The 23,003-nt window shown below is 52.5% G+C and overlaps 8 protein-coding genes and 1 non-coding gene across 9 annotated transcripts; 4 read left to right on the top strand and 5 right to left on the bottom strand.

Moving 5' to 3' along the window:
- Positions 1 to 2,904: 2,904 nt before the first annotated feature.
- J4E84_002327 (uncharacterized protein) lies at positions 2,905 to 5,683 on the top strand (the record flags this gene model as incomplete). Its single annotated transcript, XM_049384952.1, has 3 exons — positions 2,905 to 3,832; positions 3,898 to 4,505; positions 4,553 to 5,683. 3 exons carry the CDS (start codon positions 2,905 to 2,907, stop codon positions 5,681 to 5,683), a joined length of 2,667 nt encoding a protein of 888 aa, XP_049246975.1.
- A 195-nt stretch (positions 5,684 to 5,878) lies between these two features.
- On the bottom strand, positions 5,879 to 7,586 carry J4E84_002326 (uncharacterized protein; the record flags this gene model as incomplete). The annotated part of the gene is made up of 4 exons (XM_049384951.1): positions 5,879 to 6,934; positions 6,991 to 7,062; positions 7,118 to 7,392; positions 7,520 to 7,586. 4 exons carry the CDS (start codon positions 7,584 to 7,586, stop codon positions 5,879 to 5,881), a joined length of 1,470 nt encoding a protein of 489 aa, XP_049246974.1.
- Positions 7,587 to 8,755: 1,169 nt separating this feature from the next.
- J4E84_002325 (uncharacterized protein) lies at positions 8,756 to 10,396 on the bottom strand (the record flags this gene model as incomplete). Its single annotated transcript, XM_049384950.1, has 3 exons — positions 8,756 to 9,671; positions 9,725 to 9,823; positions 9,876 to 10,396. 3 exons carry the CDS (start codon positions 10,394 to 10,396, stop codon positions 8,756 to 8,758), a joined length of 1,536 nt encoding a protein of 511 aa, XP_049246973.1.
- A 516-nt stretch (positions 10,397 to 10,912) lies between these two features.
- On the top strand, positions 10,913 to 11,869 carry J4E84_002324 (uncharacterized protein; the record flags this gene model as incomplete). Its single annotated transcript, XM_049384949.1, has 1 exon — positions 10,913 to 11,869. One exon carries the CDS (start codon positions 10,913 to 10,915, stop codon positions 11,867 to 11,869), a length of 957 nt encoding a protein of 318 aa, XP_049246972.1.
- Positions 11,870 to 12,053: 184 nt separating this feature from the next.
- Positions 12,054 to 13,446, bottom strand: J4E84_002323 (uncharacterized protein; the record flags this gene model as incomplete). The annotated part of the gene is made up of 3 exons (XM_049384948.1): positions 12,054 to 12,333; positions 12,387 to 13,081; positions 13,132 to 13,446. 3 exons carry the CDS (start codon positions 13,444 to 13,446, stop codon positions 12,054 to 12,056), a joined length of 1,290 nt encoding a protein of 429 aa, XP_049246971.1.
- A 3,982-nt stretch (positions 13,447 to 17,428) lies between these two features.
- Positions 17,429 to 20,248, bottom strand: J4E84_002322 (uncharacterized protein; the record flags this gene model as incomplete). Its single annotated transcript, XM_049384947.1, has 2 exons — positions 17,429 to 19,927; positions 19,988 to 20,248. 2 exons carry the CDS (start codon positions 20,246 to 20,248, stop codon positions 17,429 to 17,431), a joined length of 2,760 nt encoding a protein of 919 aa, XP_049246970.1.
- A 232-nt stretch (positions 20,249 to 20,480) lies between these two features.
- J4E84_002321 (uncharacterized protein) lies at positions 20,481 to 21,074 on the bottom strand (the record flags this gene model as incomplete). The annotated part of the gene is made up of 1 exon (XM_049384946.1): positions 20,481 to 21,074. The coding sequence occupies one exon, from the start codon at positions 21,072 to 21,074 to the stop codon at positions 20,481 to 20,483; it is 594 nt and encodes a 197-aa protein (XP_049246969.1).
- Positions 21,075 to 21,487: 413 nt separating this feature from the next.
- J4E84_002320 lies at positions 21,488 to 21,613 on the top strand. The gene has a single exon. It is a non-coding gene; the product is annotated as a tRNA-Thr (tRNA).
- A 393-nt stretch (positions 21,614 to 22,006) lies between these two features.
- On the top strand, positions 22,007 to 22,748 carry J4E84_002319 (uncharacterized protein; the record flags this gene model as incomplete). Its single annotated transcript, XM_049384945.1, has 2 exons — positions 22,007 to 22,307; positions 22,363 to 22,748. 2 exons carry the CDS (start codon positions 22,007 to 22,009, stop codon positions 22,746 to 22,748), a joined length of 687 nt encoding a protein of 228 aa, XP_049246968.1.
- Positions 22,749 to 23,003: the final 255 nt, after the last annotated feature.

The raw sequence follows: 23,003 nt of genomic DNA, 5'->3' as shown, positions 1-23,003 counted from the left end.
CTTTTGCTCCATCGGTGCAGCAGCCATCCGCTTTGGATGCCCTCTGTCCAGGAGAGCAGAACCTCCAGACGGCTACACGCTGCTGCGTGTTGCACACTACCGCGCCTGGTGGACATGCACTCAGCTCTTCCTGTAGCTAAAGTTTATTCTCCATTGGGCCCGGCATCGAGAGAGTCAGTATAAGACGGACTACAGATCCGCGTCATTAGCGCCCTCACAGTAGCAACAAGCAAACCCTGAAATCGTTCCTTCTCCAGTAAACAACCCTCACCCGACGTCGCTCTCATTCCAAGTCTTGCTTGCTTTTGCCAGCCACGAATCGACGTACCCTGAACACCCTCGCTTTCGAGTCCGATCCTACCTTAGCCTCAACCGGTATCCTGCCGCAAGCATACAGGTCAGTACTTCACCTCGCTCTCTATATCTAGCCTTCGCGCCCCAGTATCTGTGTCTCACACTACCAGACAGACAGTCGTTCCCGTTCATCACGCGCTTTCCACCAATACTCTTTCGCTACCATGGCCCGCCCCGCAAGCTGCACACACAACTTCAAGTTGATCAAGTCCGACACTACTCTCGTAGTCTGGAACTGTCAACTATGTCACACGCCTGGACTCTTTCACATCTATGAGTGCGAGCAATGCAAGCTCAAGACGTGTCGGCCTTGCGCCGCCAAAGCATAGGTGAGTCCAACAATCCCTTCGATCAGGTTCTCCCTCCGCTAGGAATGACACCTTGGACTTACGGCACGTGCCAAGGTGTTGCGAGGGATCATTCGTAAGATGCGACATGTATGTAGGTGCTGACTCGTTGACTGCAGATGGAATGCACAGATCGCCAACTACGATCCAAAGCACCCGAGATCCCGGTTCCCAGATGCACGCGAGCTGTCATTGGCGGCTGACGACCCTCCCACATCATCGCACACCACCCATCTCCGCTACAGTTTTCATCATCATTTTTCACGTCAGCCTTATTACCTCAGCATGGCGTTCAGGCATCTCTACTTTTCACGTCGCCGTCGTTGGCGACTATATCTCGAAACGGCAGGCTTCCTTGCAGGAATCGATTTTACGACTCGCTAGACAGAAGCAAAGGGGTACCCGCTTTGCAAGGGTTTCAGACTCGCCAGGGCCTGCACAGCAAGGCCGATGGCGATTGCCGTTGTGACCCGTCTGTCAGATCCTACGATACCAGGCTTTCTTTAACTATTCCACGGCCGACTTCCACACACGGTATCTTGTCCCTTTTGTCGCTTTACAGTACAACGACCGGTGCAAACCAGCAAGTCATAATGTCTTCAATTCTTCACACACTATTCGGTACTATTGGGAGTCCAGGAATGTTATCTCGTCTCTCTCTTCTAGCTACATGTACATCTAGACGCCTATGGGTGGGGTTGCTGTTTCACATACCCATGAGGCGGCATGCCTTGGCGGCTTAGTAGACTACTTCATATCATAACCAGATCGAATACACCGGCCCGTCCATCTTCTGCAGTTTGCGGCAAGAGCTGCGGCGGCAATCGTCGTGTTCTGCCATTGAAATTAGCTCATCGTATTAACGGCACCGCCGTAGGATTCCGCCTCGTCTCGGTGCCGCGCATCTCATCGGGTTCCAAGGTTGGTAGGCATATGACTAGCATGCTGTTACCAAACATGACTTTTCAGACAGCTGAGAGCCAAGCGATGAGTTAGACGCTTAGCGCGATGTTGTCGCCAAAATCACCTGGTACCGATTGCTCTGTCTTCATAGACCCACAATTCCCGATCGACTACGCAAGACATCTAGGCATGGACGTGCTGCCCAAGGGTCCAGCACAACTGTGGTTTCAGCGCGCATCTCAGAGCCCAAGAGCCGTAGTCTCGCGAGCCGTGTTCTCGTCTCGCAGAAAAGTTCGAAGACAAGGTGGTGGATACGATTGCCCTATTCGGGCCTGCCTGATGAGGAGCGACACGATTGCCGCCGACATTTGATAGATAGACAACGCAGGTCTTCATCAGCTTGGAGCATCGCATGTTGCGTATCTGCCATTACCGACAGGGGAGCTAACTTATCAGACCATATTTCAGCATCGCTTTTCGCAACATCGCAAGGTTCCGAAGGCGCACCGACAGATCTCGGAAGACGACCCTACCAATCGCATGGCAGGCAGCGACCAGTCAGTCAGTTGATTATATATCATGCGGGCGCCTGCCGAACGCATGCGGGGATATATGGCCGGTAGAATAAGGACATACATGAGATCATAAGACTGGAAGTCGGTGTTCTGCGACAAGTGCCCAAAAGGGTTGGGGGACGCGAAGTTCGCGCCTGCCACCCCTTTTGCCCAGCCTGCCCCGCGCCTTCCAGCCACAGTGCCCCGGCCCATCTCGTGGCCTGCACTAGAACACACTCTGCATACAAACTTTGGCCAACAACTGGACCGCTTACTCTGCGTTAGGTCTCACGCTCCACATCCCACCCGTTCTCGGTCGCCGCTCTCACTGCCTGCGATGCTGCCTTGCGCAGAGAGCGACAGCCTTGTTGTGCGTTGCGGAACTTGCAGCAGCAGCACAATCGCCATGGGATGACAAGCTTTCATTCGTACGACCATTGGCATGCGCCAGAGATGCTATTGGAGCCAGATGGACGTTATGTTCAGCCGCAGGCAGCCGTAAGCAGCCAATACTGCAGATCTGACGATACGGCCCCCAAACCGACAAGACACATTATAGTCGACGTGCCAGTGCAGACCGACCTTCAACACATGTTCATCTCCTCCCATCTCCCTTTCTGTGCTCGCATTCGCTTTCAAAGAGGTCTCCGCTGTCGTCCCTTGATTAAACAATTATAATTGCTTTCGAGCAAAACAGTTCAGCCACAGCGTTACAGATGCCCGGGCCCCGCAGAGAAAAAGCAACCATGATCTCTGAGAGAAGCGAGGATACACAAACCGGCGCACCTCAGGAGGTCATCAACGAATTCTGGGACAATCTCATTACGAAGCGACCCGAGAAGGTGACCAAGATATTTCCACCGAGTTTGTACGCGCATCTACTGCCTACGCAGCGTAAAGAGGGGACCGTCACAGGGAAGAATGCAGCTGAATCGTATGAAGCGGCCGCTACGCAATGTCGCGCTCGCGTTGCCCGCGTCGTCAAAGAATGCCATCGTACAAATGAGAAGTTTACCGATGCCGACTTTGACATTGAAGATCTGTCAGACAAAAATTGCCAATGGGGTTTGATGAGCTGGTTCAAAGAGGAGCCAGCAAAATCAACAAATCCACAAGTCAGCCCTATGCGGCTGGGTAACGCTCTCTCCACGCTGGTTCAAAGTGGGGTAGTCATGTCTGATGGCGCGGTGTTCGATTTCACAGCTACGGCCAAGCTCCTGACCAACAGGCCGAAGAGCAGTAAAGACGGCCCCAATTCTGTGCATCGCGTTGATTGGATCTTCGAAAACCCGCAATTCGAACTCGACGGCTTCTCCAGCTCTGATCTCAGACAAGGCTCGAATGGCGATTGCTGGTTCATTGCTGCTGTGGCGACTATCTGCAGCAATCCTGTTCTAATGAACAAGATCTGTGTTGCTAGAGACGAGGAGTGTGGAGTCTATGGGTTCGTCTTCTACAGAGATGGCGAGTGGATCTGGACAGTCATTGACGACAACCTGTACCTCGAATGCAGCGATTTTGACACCGCTTTTGGGGACCAGTATGACCCAGCGAACACCAAGGAGAAGAAGTACAAGAAGAACAACCAGACTGGATCCGAAGCGCTGTATTTCGCATCTTGCGTTGATGAGAATGAAACATGGCTACCGCTGTTGGAGAAGGCTTACGCCAAAGGTATGCCCGATTTCCGCCAGCCGCGGTCGTTTGGGGTATGTTTGAGATTACTAACGAGCTTGCAGTGCACGGAGACTACGATGCCATTGCCGGCGGCTGCAGCGGCGAAGCGGTGGAAGACCTGACAGGGGGCGTTACAACGAAGATTCTTACCGATCGCGTCCTGAGTAAGAAACGACTATGGGCAGAGTTACTGCAAGCCGGCAAAGAGTTTCTATTCTCAGCCTCCTCGCCTGGCATGGATGGAGATGACTCGGACGCTCGAAGGGGGCTTGCCCTGAGCCACGCTTATTCGATATTGAAGGCAGTTGATGCTGAGGGTGAGGACGGTACCAAATACCAACTTGTGTTGATACGTAACCCTTGGGGCAAACGAGTCCATGCCGGCATGGGCGAGTGGACTGGACCCTGGTCCGACGGGTCTCGGGAATGGACGGCATACTGGATGGACAAGTTAGGCCACAAATTTGGAGATGACGGCCTGTTCTGGATGTCGTATGAAGATCTGCTCAAGAGGTTCGATCTTCTTGACCGCACGCGGCTCTTCAACGAGGAATGGACTGTAGTGCAGCGTTGGACGAGCGTACCGGTCGCATGGGTTACTGGCTATGTGAACACAAAGTTCTCGGTGGAAATCAAGAAATCTGGGCCGACCGTCTTTGTCCTATGTCAGGTAAGTCGCAAGGCATTATTCGTCGTCAACATACTGACTCTTCATAGCTGGATGAGCGCTACTTTAAGGGTCTAGAAGGCAAATATGACTTCGACTTGCACTTCATATTGCAAGAGCAGGGTTCTGCAGCAGGCGACTACATCATACGCGCTCGAGGTGCTTGGTTTGGCAACCGTAGTATCTCCGCCGAAGTTGACCTTGAAGCCGGAGTATACGAGGTCTTGCCAAAGATCGAAGCGTCAAGAAACAAAGAGGCTCCAGATGTTCCGGAGGTCGTCACCAAGCTGGCAGAACGTAACCCGCAAAAGCTCAGGCAGATTGGTCTCAACTACGATATTGCAAATGCCAAAGGCATCTTCGAACTATCTGAGGAAGAGCAGAAGAAGAAGGAACAGAGAAAGAAAGAGGCGAAAGAGAAGAAGATGAAGAAGAAAGAGGCAAAAGAGAAAGAGAAGGCTGAATTCGAAGCGTGGAGAAAGGAAAAGGCGGAGTTTGAAACGTGGCAGAAGGAAAAGAAAGCCGAGTATGAGGCCTGGAAGAAAGAGAAGAACGACCACGAGATAAAAGAGACTCCTGAAAAGGCGGGCAAGTCGGAGGCAGTACCACTAGACAACGGTTCGCAGCCGGAGCAAACAACTGCGACGGATGCGCCTGAGGATGCTAGCCACGGTACCGAGCAACTCACCTCATCCGACACAGACGACAAGCCAAACACCCCAGCCAACCTCACAATCCAACTGAAGAACTCCTCAGACAAGACAGAGCCCGCTACAGAACCCGCACTCGAACCACATGACCCCAGCAACAACAGCGGCGGAGACCACACACCCACCTCCGAAACCTTCCCCAACGAACCCTACTTCAGTCCATCCCAATCCCCCCGACCTTACAGCCCCAACCAACAATTCCCGCCCCCACAACGCTTCCACTCCCAACCACCGCCAGACTTCAGCCGATATCCCCACCCTCGTGGAAACCATGTTTACGGCGGAGCTCCGCCTCCACAAGACGTTCCTCAGGCGCAACAGCCCAAGCCGTGGAATGCGGTCTGTGTATTGGGTCTGAGGGTGTATAGTCAGGATCCTGAAGTGAGTATCAAGTTGGTGAAGCCAAAGGATGATGAGGAATGTGCGATTTTGGATGTTGATGGGGAGACGGCGGCGGGGGCGACGATGTGATTGCGCGCCGCGTAAGACGCCAGTGTGCGTGTGCGATTACGACAAAGCGCGACTATCTCAGCAAGGCGTTTCAACCATTTTGCATAAGTTAATGATGCCGTTATTCATGTCTTCATTGCTATTGATATGCAGCTCGCAGGTTCACCATGCTATGTATCACCCCACCAAACCATCCCCTCGTCGTCGACTGGTACCCTACTCAGCCAACTTAGCACCGTTCAGAATAACCGCGGCCCTAATAGTTGCGCCATTTCCAACATCAAAAGTGTCATGCACAGCCATACCCTCCGCACCCATCACATCCTGGAAGCCCACCTGCGCACTTCCAAACTCGACGTCCTTGTTCAGCAACGCGATCTTGAAAGCGCCAGGGTTTGCAAGCATAGCTGCAGTGAGCGGAATGCGGAACGCCTGGTCGAAAGAAGGGTTGAAGATGTCAGTGCCGGGAGTGTACGTCTTGACTGCGGTTTGGAACGTCTTGTCGCCCCAGGTAACCTTGACGCTGGGGTTAAGCTCGTCGCGGTTGCCCTGGAGGCCACCGGCGCTGGCAATGAGGACAGTGGCTAGACCGCAGACTTGGCCTTCAGCCTGGCCTTGAGCGTTGGCCGAAGAAAGAACCTGTGCGTCGTTGACGAAGTTGAAGAATTTGGCGTGGATCAGGAGACGCGCTTGAGTAGCATCGCCCTTGTGCGAGAGCTCCAAGTCTTGCGAACCGCCCTTGAGAAGAATCTCCTTGACGCTGGTGGAGCCGATACCGATGTCATCATCACCCGCCAAGTCATCGTCCTGAATGTCTACAGTGATGTCTTGCTCAAAGTCTGAGACCAAGAAGTCGTGGGTCTCGTTCCACTCTGGCTCGTGGTTGTTATCCACGACGCTGGTCTTCCACTCTTCTTCCGCGCCTACTTTGACCTTGACGTAGCAATCTGGTACGTCCTCGAGCTTGACCTTGGATAGAAGCTTCCTCATGGTACTCTTCTTCTCGCCCTTCTTGGGAGCACTAATCCCGGTTGCGCGGGCGACTGTGATGCGGATGATACCGTGGTGGGGCTGGTGGCACTTGAAGTAATCAACGTCGTTCATCATCTTGACGAGGAAGCGGTTGGGGAGCACGGCCATGCTATCGATGATGCCGAGGATGGTCTTGCGGACGGTGCTGTCGATAACAGAGAAGTCGGCAATGTTGGCGGCGTCGGTGAAGTCGAGCTTGAGGCTTGGGGTGTTGAGGAAGGCGACTTGTGCTGCGCCGATCTGGAGATTTCTTTAGTATAGAACTCGTTGCCACGCGAGACGGTGTAAGGGCTTACCAGTGGGATGATGTTTACTAGAGGGCATAGCAGCACGCTGATTCGGCCCTTCATGTGGACCTTCTCAACACCCTGCATACCATGTTAGCTAAGCTGAGCGACTTCTTCCATTACGCCCAAAACATACCACTTTAGGCACCATGCTACCATCAAGCTCAAAGTCACACACACCCTCCCAAGTCATGTCCATATCGAGCTTGATGCCGTCATTCTTGGTCTTGTGGACATCGACGTTGGAGAAGCCGATGGGGATATGACCAAAATCGATTTTGACAAACTTCAGGTTCTTCAGAGGGCCAGGTAGTGTCGAGGCGAGAATAGGTTCGACGGTGTCTTTAATGATGTTGGAGCCTGCGACGCAGATGTTCGGCCAGAGGTTCTTGACAATGTCGTTGAGGAAGCCTGGTACATGCGAGTTAGCATGTTTCGTGCCCAAAGTCGGTATCAATGAGCGAGCGTGCGTCCATCGCGGCATTGATCATTGATCACATCGACAATCGGCGGACGAAGGCTTGGAAGTGGCATTTACCAGCTGGCTCAGCACCACCAGAGGCTGTCAACGCTTCCACGAGAGATGCGGGCGCCTGGTTAGCCATGATGTGCAGTGAGGATGAACGTCTTTGTATTCGGTTTGCTAGTAGCTGTCGAGCTGGTAGGTCTAGTAGCTCGCAGCGGGCAGTGCGTGTTCAAAGGGTTAGGGAGTTCGTAAAGTAGAGGAGTTTGGTTGAAGGACTGTCAACCAGTTTTGAAGCTCGTCAATTGGAACGCTACACCACGTGTCGTTCCTGTTTGTTGCTACCTGATCTTGGAAGCTCCAGGTTGACGTCACTTCTCAAACACGTTATGCGGCAAGTGCAAAGGTTGAACCCCGCAGTGGCAGTGAAAGCCACACGTCGAAGCCACAGACACGTGTCACGCTTCGCGCTCGCGCACCAGCCACTGTCAACTTCCTGCATACCTTAGGTCAGCAATTGCCGTTACTTGACTCTGTGAATATGTCTAACCAATTCCGGTGCTTTGATGGTTTGCATCTCAAATGCATGTGTAGGGTTGCTCGCCTGTTCCAATACGCCACGACTACGCCACACTTTGCTTTTCACCCTCCATGCACGCTCCCCCAGCTGTCACATCGCAATCGGCGATCGTCGCATCACGCACCTAGTCCCGCAGATACATCGATGGCGCAGTCGCTAATCGCCCAGAAGCAACCGTGAACCCCTGTAAATATCTCATATCGGTTACACCGAGCCGTCTTTTGGTGGCTGCCCATGTGTGAACGACGTGCATAAGAAGCCGAGTTGCTTTTACGGGCCGCTGTCAGATCAGAGATGACAAGGGTCCAGGGTCTTCGGTTTCATAGAACCGTGCTATACCACGAGAACGCCTGATATACCGGGTGGCTTGAGCTATATATGGAGGTCGGCATGGGGTGCGGTAGCCGAACTTTCTCAAATCTCGTTACGGTTACTGAGCAACTGTTGCGTATATCCATGTCTGCAGGCTTATGCCTGAGTCTGCATTTGGATCTTCTACCGAGCTCGATACGCAAGATGAGAGATAAGCGAAGGAAGGCGGGGAGACGGTTCTTGGACCGAGGACGTGGTGCGATCGATCTCTTGCATGTAAATGAATGAAGCGGGGCAGGAGATTTCGACAATGTATCATGTTGTGGGATTCATGCGGACCAACTGGGGTAGCAAGCTCTTGGTCTTCTACGACGCTCTCGCTACGCCGCAATCCTACAAGAAGCCTGAATCTTGTTCTTTCACAACGGCGGCAGCGGGTTGCCATTCGGCGTCAGTCCATCACACGCACTCTCTAGTTCGCTTGCCGCGATGCCTTGCGTAACCTCTCCATCATAACCAAGTAACACTCCCTCGCCACTGGACTTGTAGGCATCCCATCCCAGTTTGGGTAGCCCGTTGACTGGATCCTCCGCGAAAGCAAGGTAGTAATCCTGCGCTTGCTCGCTTACATCCCTTTCGAAATCGGTACCGTTGCCTCTTGCAATGCCGTAAGTACCGAAGTATAGCGGAAGATCAGACGAATGGAATGCACCCTGCCAGAACCGAGGTGCAATGTTGCTGAAGTTTCCGGCATACAGGTAGCGGAAGGTAGTCGTGTTGGCTGCCATGCGATCGTAGGTCGTCTTCACAATTGGGCAGAGGAAGTTGTTAGCGGTTGCAGCGTCGGCCTCAGCCTGGGGTGGCCCGTATGTCGCGTTGTATGCGGGGAAGGCGCTACCCTCGTTACTTGTAGTACCAATGATCGCCGGTTTGAGCGTGAAGTTTCCAGCCTGAGCGCGTTCCGTGTAGTTGGAGAAAACTGTGACATTGTCGACGACTGGGACAAATCTCACACCCGGCGAAGTACCATTGTCAGAGTATTCCTTCAAGAAGCTCTCAATGTCACTCGATTCGATTTTGCGCAGGCAGTCGATTTCGGCATCGGCATCGGTCTCGTCGCATCCGAAGTGTTGAGCGACGAAGGTGAAGTTCGTTTGCTGGGTATCAGCGGTCGCGATCGACAGGAAAGACGATCCAGAGTTCATGATCAGGCCCGAGACGATAGGGTCTTCGGGATAAGCGAAGTTGTAGTAATCGACAGAGATGGCACCTGCAGACTGGCCCCAGAGCGTAATACGATCTGGATCACCACCAAAGTTGGCTATGTTGTCGCGGCTGCAATATGAGTAAGTTTCTGATCCGTGACAAATTCATGTATGCACACTTACATCCACTCTAGAGCAAGACGTTGATCTAGGAAGGCCAGATTCTGTTCGTCATCGGCAAGGGCTTTGGCATTGGGAAAGCCAAAGATGTTCAAACGGTAGCTGTGGTGTTGGTAAGACATGTGTTGGGTCACATGGGTTGAGCTAGACTTACTTGATCCCAACGACAATGTGCTTTCCAGTTCGTTCCACCCATCTGGCTGGAACCTGATAAGGCACCGTGGGTCCGCCCGTCACGAAACCTCCACCATGAATCCAGACCAGGACGGGTAACGGCTCCGAATCGTCTTTGTCGGCCTCACAGGTAGACAAAGGAGCCCAGATGTTAAGATTTAGACATTCCTCTGACTGGTAGTCGCGTGGCGAGATGATGAACTCAGGCGCGTCCGTCAGCCAGACATTGGGTGCATCGCCCTCGAACTGGGGGCAAGAAGGGCCTAGGTTGGTTGCTTTGAGCGTCTCGTTCGCTCTGCACTTTGGAGCCGGTGGCAACCAGCGTCGGGCTCCCACAGGCTGTTCGGCAAAGGGTATACCCAAGTACTGTGCGACGTTTGGTGTGATGTCATCTGTAAAGCCTTCAACCGGTCCAGAAGATGTGTCTACGTGCAGAGAGCTGACAGCAGTCGCAAGATGAAATTGACCGAGTCCAAGGAGGAGTGCTGCAGCAAGCGCCATGATTGATGGATGAGAAGACTGCGGAGGTGGGGATTGGCGTTACCCCATCATGGTTATTTGTACCTTTTCTAGTACCCCAGATTATCACGGATCAACGTCGTCACTAGTCATGTTATAGCTGCATGCACCCCATCGGGGTCTTTAACCGACGAAATTACGAGCAGGTTTTCCACTAGGCTCTTGGATGCTGACATCGCGGTTGTGTTAACCTGGAATGGATGAAGTGTGAGATGTGCAACACTGAGAGATGTTTGCGCTCAGTAGGAACATATGGAAACGCTCATGCATGGCGTAATGGTTGAGAATCCTTCGTTATGAAGAAGCAGTAGGAACAAACTCGGCCGACAATGATCCGGGGCAGGCGCCGTCCCCACACTTCCCCACTTTGTACATCGGTATCGTCACCGAACCGTCGACAATGTTAAGTACGGCATCATCCAGCAGTGGTAAGAGACCTGAATCCAAGCCCTACTCCAATTCCTACTCCAAATTCGCATTCGTCGTTCAGAGATTGAAATGAAAGTCTTAATTACTGGGGCCGGCGGCTTTGTCGGCCAAATTCTGGCAAAGAAACTCATCGAGACAAACACCGCAGATGCACTCATTTTAGCCGACGTTAACCCGCCTCCCAATCCAACATCGTCGCAGAACGTGCAATGCACGTCGGCAGATCTCACATCGCTTTCCGCATGCGAAGACCTCATCGCCCAATCGCCGGATGCCGTGTATATCTTACATGGCATCATGTCGAGTGGTAGCGAAGCAAACCTCGAGCTTGGTCTCAAAGTCAACTTCGAATCTGTACGCCAGCTACTGGATACGATCAGGATCAAGCGACCAGGAATCAAAGTAGTCTTCACCTCTTCCTGCGCAGTGTTTGGTCGGAAAGCAGTAGAAAACGTAGCAACAGAGACGGACATTGTGCCCATGCCGGAGTCGAGCTATGGCACACAGAAACTCATGATTGAGTTCCTTCTCAACGACTATTCGCGACGCGGGCTTATTGACGGACGAGTCGTGCGCCTACCAACTGTTTTCGTAAGAGCAGGCGCACCAACTGCTGCGGCTTCATCCTTCGTCTCTGGCATTGTACGCGAGCCGATCCATGGAAAAGAGTCAGAGCTACCAGTCGACCCCAGCATTGGCATATGGCTTACTTCACCGCGCGCGCTGGCGACAAACCTCGTGCATGCCATTAAAGTTCCGGCGGAAAAGTTTGGGCACTTCCGCCAAGTGCTGTTACCCGGTTACACAGCTACGAGCGGAGAAATCTTGGACGCTTTGGAAAAGGTCGCTGGAAAGGAGACGAGAGCTTTGGTGAAAGAGAAGAGAGATGAAACTACGCAGAGGATCGTATTGAGCTGGCCGGCGAAGTACGATACGGCGAGAGCGAGAGATCTAGGGTTTAGTGAAGACGTTGGGCTCGAACAGACCATTCGTGACTTCATTGGCGGCGAAAAGCAAAAGTCATGAACCATAATATTCCTCAACACCTTTGCTTTAGCAAGGGGCAACACACAATTGAAAGCATCGCAAGGAGAGGTCAGAGGTTGTGAAGTCGTGTCATTATGTTCATTTCGTTATACTACTGTCAGGACGTCTTTACACCTGACATCTTACTAACTATATACATTATTCCTTTCCTTTTCTACCTGTTCTAACCGTAGACGGGCGACTTGGTGTAGCCGGGGAACTGCTTGAGCAAGTTCTTGTCGAGCGTCATCAACTCTGGGCAGCCAAGAGGTCCGATCAGGCTTCCGATGGCACTGGTGAGGGCGTTGAGGGGTCCGAGAAGAATGTCGGCCTTGCCTTGGGCTGATGCCTGGTAGACGAAGCAGCCAAGGTTGTTGCCCTCGAGGAGAGAAGCGCCGTTGAAGACACCGCCAGTCAAGTCGGCAACATCAACACCGACGAAAGAGTTGGGAGTACCAGTGTTTCTGAAAGTGTGTCAGTATGTGCTCTAAAAAATATAGGAGGAAGATAAACATACCCGCCAATGTCAAGGAACTTGGGGTGGAGAAGAGCAGCGTTGACAGCATCCGCAAGGAAGTAGGTGGTCTCGTAAGGGTACTCAAGAGCACGACGGTACCAGTTCTCTGGGATCTTCTCTCCGCCCTGAACAGCCCTGTAGTTGCCGTTGTTTCCCTCAATACCGAACCATGACTTGAGGACGTCGTATGGAAGGATACCAGTGGGATCTTGAGCAGTGTGGTTGGCCATGAAGCGGAAGATGAAGGTGTACGCAGCAGGTTGCACCAACACACCGGAGAATGGTCCGTTGAAGAAGTAGGGGTTGGTCTGCTTCTGCACATCGAAGCGGTGGCTTCGGAACTCAGTCAAGCTGTCCAAGGTGACGACACCACCGGGCGAGTAGTCAATTAACTCTTGGAACTGGCTAGCGACAGTCTTGTAGTTGTTGCCAGCCTGGTAAAGGTCGGGCCTTGTTGGTGAAGCATCGGCTTCGTACTTGTTGTGGGAGCCGCTCAACCCATTGCCCAGGGTACCTGTGACGCCTGCTTGCGCGATGGATGGCGTGCCACCCATCGACCAGCTAAGAAGGTCACCGTCGAGGGCACCACCAAGAACTGAGAGGAAGGTCGACAGGACGGGGCCCATGCCTACCACCTTTTGGGTGGCTTCGATGTATTGTGCAACAGTGGCGTATCCATTGTGGGGTAGGTAGTTCTTTAACGTGTTAGTATCGTCAGCTAAGTAGGACACAGTGGAGGACTTACGTGGTTGGCGAAAGCGTTAAGACCAGGGCAAGGTCCTCGGAGGTCATCCGCTCCTGGAGCAACGTACTCGTGGCCGCTACCCTTGGAGATGTTGATGTACTGGGCCTTTGCGTCGAATTTAGGCACTGGCTCAAAGATGGCTGTTGCAGCACCTGCACCACCTTGACGGCCTTGCAGCTTCACCAGTCTCGCGGCCTCCTCGGCGCGCTTCAGGAGCTCGGGATCATGACCAGCAGCGTCCAAGATGGCGGTTGGCCAAGCGCTGGCAAGGGGCGCCGCGGCGATTAAAGCTAATTGAAGAGAAGAGAAGTGCATGTTTGTGATTGATGAGAAGACTTGATGCTGGCAATGAAATATAGACCAGATGGGTCGGGCATGCTATATACTAATCTGCAGGTACGTACCCAACATCGCCATCACGTTTGCTGTCACCCATAGTCTGCATGACGCGCATCGGCGACGTGAGCATGGCCGCGGTTGACCTGGTCGTTCAACAAAGACCCCGCTGTCGATCTCTTGGTCGATAGTACACAACGGGCGACGGCCATCTCCAAGGACGCTTTGGGCTGCACGAGAGCCTGTGGAGATGACAACCACCCGCCTGTGATTCGTGAACTGCTCTCGATCGGAACCTTAGGCGCCAGACTATTACCTATGGATCCGGGGTAGTGCCCGAGGAAGAAAGGTCAGATGGGGAGAAAGTGGGATTGTGGCCAATATCAAGCAACCGCCACCCGCGCCGAACAGGAGGCACCTGCGAGAGTTATGATACTAGCCGTCCTCAAAGGTCTAAGACCTGGCTGAAGTTGGTATGCACGATGCGGTAGTTGGCGGCACTTACCAGGGGTACCCTCCGGATGTTAGCGTGCCCGAACCAACAGGATCAAAGCCCGTATCCAATTATGGAGAACGGTCAGCTTCCCGTATACCAAAGCATCGTGAGATCTGCACAACGCTACTTCCGATGCAACTTAGACACCCCTGAAGGAAATTTATCAAAAGACGGGTAGTGAAATATTTGGAAAGTTGCCTCGGTCAAAGCGCCTTGGGCCAATGACGGCGGAGTCGATGGTAAACTCTCTGCTCTCCTAGGCTGCCAAGATCATACGTCACAGACGCACTTGATCGATCTTGCAGCGTGCCAACTGTATACTAGTTTTCTTGGGTTGCGGATGGAGGCGCTGCGGAGGAGGAATGTGGCTGTGAAGTGTAGCACTTTGCACAAAACCGAGGAAATGCCCAGGTGTGGAGGCACGCGATGTTGCCGGCAGAGATCGGCATGGAGTCCTTCATCCACTGCTCCCATCTCCGCTACCAAGATTTGTTTGCGCAGGGCATTTTCCCCGTACTTTTCTTTTTCGATCTTAAGATCTAGACACACTAGTACCTGTCGTTCACCCTGGCGCTACATACCTAGGTAGAACTTTCGCATTCGCTAGGTCTACTGCAGCCGATATTTTCCGTCAGGAGTGTCATCACGCCAACATCGCCGGTACTCGTGGGATTACTGGGAAGCACTATAGAAGCAGACGTGTGATAGATGTCTCACCGTAGCGTGCGCTTTGATCGAGCACAAGTGCATGGCCAATCACATCCTCAAGCTCAGTTCCTCACAACCGACCACCTGAATAGAGCACCATGCTGCCGGTAAACACCAATGCTGAGCAGGTCTAACGTACCAGAGTATCCACTTGGAAGGCCTGCAAAGTTGTGCCTAGGCCTTTCACGATGGGTGTAGAATTCACGATTGGGTTTGGCGGAAGCGTCAAAGCTGTCCTGACAGCAGTGCGACAGTTCAAGATCTCAGCACTTTACATTGATGCTAATGTCATTTTTTTCATCGCACGTAATATGGCATTCTCCGCAACCAATGGACGTGACGAGGCTCACATTTGCATATGCGGCACTCTCCAGTGACATCAACCATTTGGGAGGAAATTTTACACGGGGAAAGAAAGACGGAAGCATGTTGTTCGGATAGCGAAGCTGTCATGTATGAATGAGATGTTTATGCCAGTATGATCTATGGACAACTCTTTGCTTCTGTGTATGCTGTCTTGAAGCTCACCAAGGCCGTTACTGCACTTATCAAGGAGCTTGACCGACTTTGCTGCACCGTTGATAAGGCTCTGACTAAGTACACGTTCCGAACTGCGGCTGGCAACCCCACGACAGTCTACAGTAGTCCAATTCATCATTGCCACACCACCCATAGCTTGAACAGCATCTCCCGAAGGTGCTACCCGTACAGGTTTGACCATTCCCATCTGCTCCACACCGTCCGCCAGTACTGACATTGGTCGGAACAGGTGCCGCAGAAGAGGTCCGGCTAGTCGTTGGTATCGGTGCTGGTGTGGAAGTAGTAGTCGGCGTGGGCGACGGTGTGGTTGAAGAACTAGTAGGAGCAGGGGTCGGAGCAGAGGAAGAAGAGCCTGGCGGCGGTGCCACGCCACCGCAAGTCCCAAAGCCAAGACGACAACCAGTGCCGCAGAAGTCTACGGAATTACCACAATAGTAGTACTCCGAGCAGCAGCTTCCGAAGGCGGAGCCGGCACACGTGGTCGCATTTCCGCATTGCCCATTCGTCGATGGGATGAGCGTGCCGGATGGGAGTGGTGGGAGAGCAGATGAGCTCGATGGTGCAGGGACTGAGCTTGTGGGTGGCAGAGGGGTGGGAGTCGGTGTGGGCGTAGGTGTTGTTGTAGGCTCTGGTGCTGCATCACCGCATCTTCCGTAGTCAGGCTGACATCCAACTATGACTCCGCAGTGCTAAGGAGACCCCGTAAGCTTGCGTGAAATCGAGATGTTGAGATCGCGCATACCTCGAACTCAGTCCCACAGTAGCCATAACTTGAGCAGCATTGGTTACCACCGCATCTCTGATTACTGAAATCAGCACCACAGCGTCCCGCCGCTTGTCGTGGGAACAAGTAATGAAGAGAGCGGGAGTACAAGTTTGACGTCGTAGTGTTGCGTTTCTCGAGATGTTGCGCAACGGTATCTTCGATGCCTTCTGATACGTGAAGAGGTCCTCGTGGATGCACAACGAGTGTGGTTTTGATTGACGGGTCAGCTAGAGCTGAAACTCCGGAGAGGCTCAAAGCTCCTGCCAGGCTGATCAGTCTCCAATGCATGGTAGACTTTCTGCAAAGGTCGATGAGATACCAGGTAAACCAGACATTTCCAGTGAGCAAACCCAGGTATTAATCACACTGCCACATGGCCTCACGGAAGCTAGGGAGAGAAAGCCAGGCGACAATGAAAAACATGCCCACCCAATATAGCAGATAGGTTTACTGAGTACTTGGCCGCGTGCATGTGAGGCTCCTTCGAGTCTGAGAATATGCAGCAGACCAATGAAAGACAATGTCAAACTCGTCTTCTAAATTGAAACTGTAAGCTTTGATGGTTGTACAAGTGTTTACAGATATCCACGTTATTGTTAATATGGAGGCCAGCCGATGGGTATCTTTGTGGGGCCTGTTGCGATTGCGCATGTGTGGGAGACCATCCGAGAATATTATTTCTGGGGGAATTGAGAAGTTGTGGGGGATATTGAGGTCAAGGTGTGCATTCCAATTGCTCTCTGGCGTCATAGCCCGGCACGCGGATCCAACTGTCATTGCGTCGTCCAGCATGGTCGTACTCGTAGCCGCGAAGAAGCATGGTGGATGCTCCGTGCAACCAACCGAATGGTGTTGTGGGGCATCTGAAGCATTTCCCGGCATATGCCCACGTGTGTCTCGTAGATTTAAGAGCGTTCGCGTGTTGAAAAGGCTAAATGCAAGATGCCGACAATACCGAAATTTGATAGTAGCGATGACATGGTAATGCCGGACCGTCAAGATTGAAGGTTTTTTGACATCTGGAGAGTAAGTTTGATGCAAGGTACCATCCATGATGGGTTGCGTTACCGGGTAAGTTGGGCTCTTCCGAAAGCATGTATTAGCCGCTGTCATCCGCGTTGCGCCAGTCCGTCTGCTGACCAAATGAGGCGCAACACACAATGATCAGTTAAATTATAATGAAGCGCAATGCATTGGGCATCCGTGGCGCACGTACGGCACAAAGAGACCATCGTTCGATCTCGGTTGTAAATCTGGTGTGTGGTGTGAGTACGACAGAAGAGCTGCAGAGCGGGGAATTGCAACGCGACCATGACGCGTTGACCTGCAAGGGAGGAAGCAGCCACCCAGCCACCCAAGAATTGCCCATCCCAATCGCAACACCACAAACAACAAGTCTAGATCTGTTTGTAAACATGCTGGGTATTGAAAGACAAACACCGTCAACTACACTACGCTCTGAGTCCCTCCATGAGAGCACCTTCCTCTCTCTTCCCCACAGCCTGAAAGACAGCACCCTCACCACCAATATCCAATCCCTTCTCCGCCCTCTCATACGCCTCATCACTCCTATCCAACAGAATCTCCAACTCCTCCTTCCCCAACACCTTCCCACTTTCCGTAGCCTCGACATCAAACTTTTCTCCATCGCTTCTCCTGAGAAGCTTCTGTAATTCCTCAACCTCTTGCTCCTTCTCATTACCCCGAGTCCCGCCCCGGTCATTCCGCACACCACCCTTTCTAATGACAAGCTTTTCAAGCCGACGCTTTGCTTCTGCAGATTCAAGCAATTTCTGCTCGACTGTGTTGCGCGTTGCGAAGCGGTAGACGATGACGTTGCGGGTTTGACCGATGCGATGCGCGCGGTCCATGGCTTGGAGGTCTTGTTGAGGGTTCCAGTCGCTGTCGAAGAGGATGACTGTATCCGCTGCTGCAAGGTTGATGCCTTGGCCGCCGGCGCGGGTGGAAAGGATGAAAATGTCCGCAGCCTCCTTTGTGGTAGATGGCTTGTTGAAGGCTAGGATCTGGTCTTGACGGTCTGTTTGTGCGACAGATCCATCGATACGAGCGTAGTTCCAGGATCGTAGGTCGAGATAGTGACCGAGAAGATCTAGAGTGGTGGTAAATTGAGAAAAGATCAGGACCTTGTGGCCGCGCCGTATCAGCTCAGGGAGAAGTGCATCGAGGAGCAGCATCTTGCCAGAAGTTGACACGATAGTCTCATCGGGTTCTGTCTCCGATGCGAAGGTTTCGGCTCCGTCAGTGTCTGCTCGTATGAAAGGATTGAAGAAGTTGTATGGCGAGTTGCAGCACAGTCGGAGCTGCATGATGGGGTTACCAAGCTTCTTCTGCATGAGCTGACGCTTTGCGATTTCGAAAGTCGCAGCTCGAGTTCTCTCGTCTTCAGCATCAGAGCTCAGGTCTTGTTCTTCTTCCTCGGATTCTTCCTTGTCTAGACCATCGAAGTACTCATCATCGCTCACTTCTTCATAGTTCTTCTTGGGCCGGCCTCGGCTTCTCGTTGAGGCGACAGATGCGGGCGTACCTGCTCGAGACGTCTTCGCGCTCTTGCTTGGTGTCTCCCTGTTACTCAAAGCCTTACGTTTGAGACTACCGTTGTTACTGCGGATACTCAATGGCGTTCCTGCTCGACTGCTTAGACCAATGCTCAATCGTTCAACAGCCTTTTCTTTGAGGTAGGATCGACTAGTGCCATCAAGAATCGCCTGGTACAGCTCGCGTTGCATGGAAGTCAACGGGGCGTACAACACATATTCGCGTTTCTTGGGCATCAAGCTTTCGACGTCCGTCTTGACTCTTCGCAGCAAGAATGGCTTCAAAACAGCATGCAGTGACTTGACCAGATACTGCTGTCGCTCTTCTGATAACAGTTGTTCGAAGCTCGATTTGTCTTTCAGCCCAGAGAAGTCGAACCAGCTCTCAAATGTGGACAACTTATCGAATACCGTGGGCAGAAGGAAATGCAGCAGCGACCACAGCTCCACAAGATTGTTCTGCAATGGCGTACCGGTGATGAGGAGTCGGTTTGCGGACTGGAACTGTTGCAATTCGCGAATAAGCCGGCAGTCAAGATTCTTGATGCGATGTCCTTCGTCGATGATGATGAACTGCCAGCCAAAACTGGTGAGGTACTTGCGATCGTTCATGCAGATCTCGTAGCTGGTGACCATGATAGGGAAGTCGGCGGTACCGGGGTTCCGTAGCCTAGTCTTGCGCAGCCTTTCGCGCTCCTTCTTATCACCATGGTATAGCATGACCGGCATGCTGGGTGTCCATTTCTCAAACTCTGCGACCCAATTACTTGTGGTGCTGAGCGGCGCGGCGATCAGGAATGGCCCGTACGACTTGTTCTCCCATAGATGTGCGAGCATAGCGATTGTCTGGATGGTCTTGCCCAGACCCATCTCGTCTGCCAGAATGCCATTGATGCCGTTGTTGTAGAGTGACACCATCCATTCGAGGCCCTCGAGTTGGTATGATCTCATTGTACCTCCAGTGACAAGTTTCGGCTGCCGCGCAGACTTGAGGTCTGTCATGCCAATGTCGCCTGTTTTGACATTGTCTTTGTCGTCCTCTGCTGCTTCTTTCAAGGCCTCTCCAACGTCCTGATTACCTGCCTTCTTTTCTAAATCAGCCTTGCTGAAGTAGCTTGCTATGTCCGAAGTCTGCTTCTTGGGTCTACCACGGCCCTTGGTGTCTGTCTTCTTTGGTCTGCCCGCGCGTTTCTTTGGTGTCGCATCCTCTTCCTCCTGCTTCGCCGTTGTCGCGCCATTGGCCGTGGATCCGCGCGTAGCTCGCCGCTGCGATGCTGCTGCTGTTGTATCGGCGATTTGTTCGCGCTTCGAAGTCTGTCCGTTCGTCTTCTCGTCTTGCTCGTGCTCTTGTTCTTCTTGCTGCTGCATCTGCGCAAGCATGACCGATGCATACAGCTGCTATACGTTAGCGATTGTTCAAAGCAGCATAGCATGCTGTCTCAGAAATGAACTGACCTTGCTCTTGTTCATCAAGAACTCCAATTGCTGGAACTTCTTGTCGAGTACCTCCCTGCCGCTCTTGATGTCTTCTTGCCTCTCCATCTCTAGTTGTGCTTCGCGTTTCGCGTCATCTTTTTCGCGTTGCGTTCTCATGCGCTTCTCCTCCCGCTGCATCGACTGCGGTACACTCTCTGAATCCATGTCGGCTGGTGGTGGCGATGAAGCGGGTGTAGAATGCGATCCAGACATTGCGCTCGTAACGGGGGAAACGGTCATGTCGCGTACGATGAGAAGTATTGCTTAAGAACAGGATCAATGGGAACGATGGTATTGTATCTAGCGCCAGGGGTATGTGGTGATGACCGCATGCAGTGGAACGCGGTCGTGATGAAGGGGACGCGCTAAGTGGAAAATCGATGACGATGTTCTCGACGCGCGATCACGCCTGAACTTTAATTACTTTTGTCCACCCGTCCCGCGACGCGACTACAATCCGGCCAACGCGACATTAGAGCTTCAGGCGATAGAATACTGCGTCCTCTGGGTTCTCGTAATAGCTGTCAATCTCCTCAAACCCGTATCCCTCATACAGCTTTCTTGCAGTCTTCATGCTGCGTAGTGTATCGAGCAGCATCTCTTCATAACCCAGCTTCTTCGCATGCGAAAGCGCAATTTCCATCAATGGTTTGCTGAGACGCATTCCCCGCGTTTCTGGCGCGAGAAACAAGCGCTTGAGCTCGCATGTCTTGGTGGGTGGTGATGTCGATTGTGCTAGTAGTGCTGCAGATTCAGCCGTGGTGGGCGTCGCGAAGAAGGGTCGGATGGCTATGCATCCTATGGCTCGCTCGTTCTCTCTTGTGGTGCTGAAGCCGGCGGTACTTTCGTGACTTTCCCCGTCCCCTGCCGAGGAGACCAGTAGCCAAACAGCCCCTCCCTTTTCAAGTGCGTATTTGCCAGGTAGTTCCGCCAATTCGTGGTCGAAATTTTGAAAGTCGAGGCTGATGGGCAATGACTCCGCATACGCCCTGAACAGCTGCCCCACCACCTGCTTGTCGGCGGGGAATTCGGCGTCGCGGATATGTATGTTGGGAAGCTCAGGCATGTCGGTGTATGTGGGTCCTTGAGCTGCGGAGGGATAATGAGCTTTTTGAAGATGCCGTGAGGATCGCAGGTGTAGTAGATGTACCAAGCTTGATTGCAACACGTCTCTGTTTGCTTCAAATACTAATCTGCCTTCGCGACGTTGCTCTTGAAGGGCGCAGTTCTAGCCTGACTAGCCTATGCGTATTCTCCACTCTCGGAGTTCGGAGTGGGACTCATGTTCTCGAGGGTTCGCTAATGGTGGAGCATCGTGAGCGCTCTAACCTCACCAGCGCCTCAGTTTTCTTCCAGCTGTTTCTACAATCCGATTATTAAATATCTAACTCCTCAAATCGTCATCAAATCACGTGTTACGGTCTTATGGTGAGCCCACATCACCACACCATTCAGCATCAACACCATCTAACAATCACCAGGTCTAGTGGTATGATTCTCGCTTAGTAAGTCGCACTGAATACAATTCGCTCCCTTCAATTCTAACAATTCCTAGGGGTAAACCCAAGCACAGCTTGCGAGAGGCCCCGCGTTCGAGTCGCGGTAAGACCCATCACTTCTTTTTTTATGTTTTGGAAGGACCCAGTCTTGAATGACTTCTTTTTTGCATGCACACCATATAAGGAATAGAAGTTTTCTTACAGCGCATCAAGCGTACGACTTATGTTACCTTAGGCTAGATCGAATGCAATCCTCTGTTCTACCAATGACTTTGAAGACCGTTGCTTCGGGTTCTACTAACAAACTATATCCTGGGACCTGCGTAGCTGAGCACTTCGCGACCTCTCTAACAAGACACTCTTCTTCCTCATACGTTTCAAGGCAACCCGCACTATTCGCAAGTTCGTGGCGCAGTGCTTCGTGGATTTATATATCTGAGAAGGTGCCTTCCTTCTGCTACTCGCGCCTCCCCCACCATACCTGAGTACCCCTCACCCAATGACCATCCGCCCGGCAACACCGGCCGATGAGCCTGCCATGGCATCTCTCCTGGCCAAAGCATTCTTTGATGAATCGCTTTTTGGCCAGACCCTGCATCCTCACCGTAATCAGTACCCAGACGATGTCAAGATATTCTGGTCCGAGTACCTGCGGGAGCACTGGAAGACACCCAGCGAAATACTTTTTGTTGCAACAACGACGGTAGATGGGAAAGAAAAAATTGCTGGCGCAGCTATCTGGAATAGACAGGGTGATGACGAGGGAAAGCGCAAGGTGGAGAGCGAGTGGGTTGATGTCGGTAAGTATTTCCAGTTGTCCTGAATTAACTGGTACCTATGCTAACATACATACAGGACCGGATGCGTTCCAGCCTCTCCCCTCAACAACAAATCGCGCTCTTGATCCCACCAATCGCAACATCTTGGAGGAAACTATGCCCTACTTCAAGCACCACTGGGATGGCGACCGCAGAAACAACTGGTATCTCGACATCCTCGGTGTTCATCCAGACTATGCTGGCAAATCGCTCGGGCGAGAACTGGTCAGCTGGGGGCTTGACCGCGCAAGACAAGAAGCCGTCCATGCAAGTGTCGTGGCTAGCAAAGGGAACGAGCGCTTCTACCTACGCTGTGGATATGATGAGATAGTCGGAAACTGCACAGAAGGAGAGGGCAACCCGCTCAAGAATGCCGGAGTTGAAGGTGGAGATATTCTCTTCATGTTTCCCAAGCAGAAGTAGGAGTCTACTGCCTCGTAGGGCGAATCTGCCCAAGCATCAACCGACAATCGTATCTCGCACAACCTGTTCCGACGCGTCCGTCGTCAAGATGGTAGCCGATGCGTCACGACGCGTCGCGGTGCTACCAAGCCGATTCTCGGTCCGACAGATTCCTACATTACTCGCTAGCGAGACTCCGAACCTTTCCAACCAATCACCAGGTCACCAAGTTGAGCCGAGTAATCTCCCGGTGCTTTTGCGGGGGAGCTTTTGCGC

This window comes from Alternaria hordeiaustralica (assembly GCF_023758085.1).
Source record: "Alternaria hordeiaustralica strain BMP 2776 chromosome Unknown scaffold_3, whole genome shotgun sequence".
NCBI classification, from domain to species: Eukaryota; Fungi; Ascomycota; class Dothideomycetes; order Pleosporales; family Pleosporaceae; genus Alternaria; species Alternaria hordeiaustralica.
This window is presented reverse-complemented; position numbering and strand designations above follow the sequence as displayed.